The sequence below is a fragment of the Lycium ferocissimum genome, chromosome 8 (assembly GCF_029784015.1).
Source record: "Lycium ferocissimum isolate CSIRO_LF1 chromosome 8, AGI_CSIRO_Lferr_CH_V1, whole genome shotgun sequence".
NCBI classification, from domain to species: domain Eukaryota; kingdom Viridiplantae; phylum Streptophyta; class Magnoliopsida; order Solanales; family Solanaceae; genus Lycium; species Lycium ferocissimum.
Window position 1 is genome coordinate 67,478,806 of NC_081349.1, and position 3,769 is coordinate 67,482,574.

Sequence of the window (3,769 nt, forward strand, 5' to 3'; positions counted from 1 at the left end):
CTCTTGATCCTCAGGTGCAATCATGATCTGGTTGTAGCCCGAATAGCCATCCGTAAAAGCAATAATATTTATGCCCAGCCAGTCTATCGAGTATCTGATCCATGAAGGGCAAATGAAAGTGATCTTTTCTGGTGGTGTTGTTCAACTTGTGATAGTCAATACATATCCTCCAACCAGTAACAGTTCATTGAGGCACCAATTCATTCTTCTCATTTTCTACCACAGTCATGCCCCTTTTCTTAGGGACACATTGTACAGGACTCACCTATTTGCTGGCCGTCGAGAGATGGGATAAATAAATGCAATTGCTGCCAAGCCACTTGATTACCTCTTTCTTCACCACCTCCTTCATGATCGGGTTCGGTGCCTCGGCACTCAACGCAGGGCTTACTGTCATCCTCCAATAATATTTTGTGCATGCAAAATAAACTACTAATACCTCAAATATCAGTGATCGACCACCCAAGGGCTCGGATTCGATCTCTTAGCACTCGTAATACACGTTCAACCTGCACATCAATCAAATAAGCAGAGAGGATTATAGGCAATGTGTCTCCACTACCCAAGAAAGCGTAGCGAAGATGAGGGGGTAATGGCTTCAACTCAAGAACTGGAGCCTCTTCAATAGATGGTTTCGGCTTCTTCCATGACTCTGGTCTATCTAGCTCCTCAAATGGTGTGTTTACTCGTAGATAAGCACATGAAGTGTCAAGGATGATAAGACACTTCTCGACTTCTGAATCAATCATCAAGTCTTCCCCATACACTAAGCTGTCTCCAAAGGATCTCGCGAAGCTAGAAAGTGATCTAACTTTGCATTAGTGAGCTCGGGCTCCACCACGGTAATCATCTTTAACTCCTCATAATGAGATGGAAGCTTGGTAGCTTTAAAAACATCAAAAGTCGCCTCTTGTCCATCAACCGTCATGGACATTTTCCCATCTCTCACTCGGATCACAAAAGATCAACAAGTACAAGAATCCTCTCCCCATGATGAGAGAACACTCTTATCGCCTCATAATCAAGTATCACAAAATCAACAGGCAGAATAAATAGTCAATAAACAGTCCTACCTTCACAAGAACATCCTCAATAATACCATCGGGATAAGCAAGAGATCGATCAGCCAACTGCAACGTAATAGTCGTTTGCCTAGGCTCACCCAAACCCAATGTTCGGAACATAGAAGTGGGTATCAGATTAATACTAGCACCCAAGTCACACAATGCTAGCCCAACTTCAATGTTGCTAATAGTAATTGAAATCGTGAAGCTGCCCTGATCTTTCAACGTTGGAGGAATTTTACTCCTCACTCTAGAACTGCACTCTTCAGTAAGTGCAACGGTCTCAAACTCTGTCCAACGCCTTTTGTTTGCAACCACATCTTTGGTACACTTTACATATTTTAGAGCTTCTTGCAATATCTCCACCAAAGGGATGTTGATGTGTGCCTGTTTTAAGAGTTCAAGAAATTTCTTGCTAGCCGAATCTGCTTTTTGTTTCTGAAGTCGTTATGGAAAGGGGGGTGGGGGGTGGTCGAACCACTTCCTCTACAGGTTGCTCCACGACTGTCTCGTTTTTGGCTCAGCTCGCTTAGCAGGGATAAGTTCTGCATCTGCTACGTTTTTCTTTTTCGGAGGCACTTCTTCAAGTTCTCTGCGATTCCTCAAGGTGATTGCCTTTCACTCCTTTGAATTCTTCTCAGTATCACTAGAAAGAGCACTCGGTGGTCTGACGTTCTGCATAATAGCCATCTGCCCCATCTAACGCTCAAGCTCATGAATAGATTTTTGCATCTCACTTTGAATTTTCTGATTTTGCTGCTGCGTTACTCGTAATTGAGTTATAAGCTGCTTCATCATCTCTTCTAAATTTCTAGCTGGCTGAGCTTGAGGTTGCTGATAATTGTTCGGCTTGTGGAAGTCCTGATTCCCGAATAGAGTGTTGTAATTATTTCCATAATAGTTCCCCCGATTTCCAATACCACGGTTCTGCTGCCCCACAAAATAGATAGACTCTGGATTTAATGGGCAATTGCTATAATCATGAGGCTCACCATAACTTACACATGCGGCCTGCTGAATATGTTGAATTGGTTGGATCTGCTGAGCTTGAGGAAACGCCCTCAATATCACATTAGTAAGAGTACTTATATCAGCTCGAATAGCTGCAACATCATCAACTTGAAGAACCCCAGCAGCTTTCTGTGGTAACCCCCGGCTAGTTTTGTGATACTTATGATGACCTTCGAACATCATCTCAAGGAGAGCTTCCATCTCTTCATATGTTTTGTTTAAGATCTTCCTGTCACACCCCACCCTTGGTAAGGCGTGATTGGCACCCGGCACCTTACGGAAACCGAGCGAACCAACTTATAACTTGTATTCTCTATGTCTCGAATGACAAAATAAGGCTAAGGCTAGATATAAACGTAATATCATGTATAAATATATATCCAATGGACCCACGACGCCAATATAACGACCGACAAAACATAACGAAGCTATACACAGGAACTGTCTGCAAAGCCTCTATGAACATAACTGAAGTATACAAGTCGGGACAGGGCCCCCGACATGCCCTGAACAAAAATCATACAAACACATATACATCCAGTCTCGGCGGCGCTCCAGAAGAAGTGGAGCTCACCAATCATAATCGCTTGCTCCCGAAGGCACCTACGATGAAAGATCCTCATCTTGTCTATCTACACCTTTAAGGGCATGAACGTAGCGTCCACAAGAAGGACGTACGCACGAACGATGTACTGAGTACGTAAGGCATGAATAACAGCATAATAGGAAATATAGAACATAACATGAAATAAAAAATAACCTGTATATCTGATTGCCTCATAAGGCGGATACCATGCATGGTTAGCTTTCTTTTAAAAAAAAACATTCCTCATATATATATATACACACACAAATAATAGTGCTACGGAACGTGCAGCCCGATCCATAAATAAATAATAGTGCTGCGGAACGTGCAACCCGATCCATAAATCTTTTATATTTCTGCAGAATGTGCAGCCCGATCCATATACCATATCATCATCTATATTTCCGCGGAACGAACGGCCCGATCCATTTATCCCATATATCTCACGTCCGGGACGATATCTAGCTGATCAGGTGGCTATGCGTATATAACGCCTCACCTTTCCCCTTACCCCATATGTACATATAAATATATACATCATATACATATATAACATAAGTAGCATTCATGAGAGCCCAAGTAAAAGTTATCACTTTATCGGAGTGACGTAAGGTCGGTAGCCTCCAGCTTATATTATGGAACAATTATCACCGCTATATCTCACCTTGAAGGAACAATGATTATAAAGTGAGATCAACAACAAAGAGTGGGATCAAGAAAATCATGAAATAAGCTTAGTAATCTCATCTTAACATTAAAATCATAAGCTTTGGAATTTCTAGAATTAAAATCATCATCATCATCATGTTCACCATAGAAAAAATATCGTCTTTAGTATCATAAAACGCTTTTAAGTCATAAAACGCTTTTAAGAATCATGACCTTCTAACTTTTGGAAGTAAGAAGGTTATGGAAACATATATGGAATCATAGCATAGGAATCATGCCTTTTGAAAGAAAGGGACTAGCCTTAACATACTTGTTCAGCCTCTAATTATCTACACTTATTCATCCGAGCTCGCAAGTCTACATTTAAGAGGATTCACAAAATCGTTAGACTCATCGTAGTATATTTGTGCTAAGCTTTCAAGTCAAACTATTTTATATC

The 3,769-nt window shown here is 41.3% G+C and overlaps 1 protein-coding gene across 1 annotated transcript; it reads right to left on the reverse strand.

The window, feature by feature from the left end:
* Positions 1-1,028: 1,028 nt before the first annotated feature.
* LOC132066554 (uncharacterized) lies at positions 1,029-1,763 on the reverse strand. The gene is made up of 2 exons (XM_059459850.1): positions 1,737-1,763; positions 1,029-1,451 (listed from the first exon to the last, which is right to left on the reverse strand). Exons 1-2 carry the CDS (start codon positions 1,761-1,763, stop codon positions 1,029-1,031), a joined length of 450 nt encoding a protein of 149 aa, XP_059315833.1.
* Positions 1,764-3,769: the final 2,006 nt, after the last annotated feature.

Coding starts and splice junctions, on each gene's coding strand:
- LOC132066554 (XM_059459850.1), bottom strand. CDS start 1,763: ATGGGGCAGATGGCTATTATGCAGAAC. Junction 1,452..1,736: donor AGATGGCTATTATGCAGAAC/GTCAGACCACCG, acceptor CTCTTAAAACAG/GCACACATCAACATCCCTTT.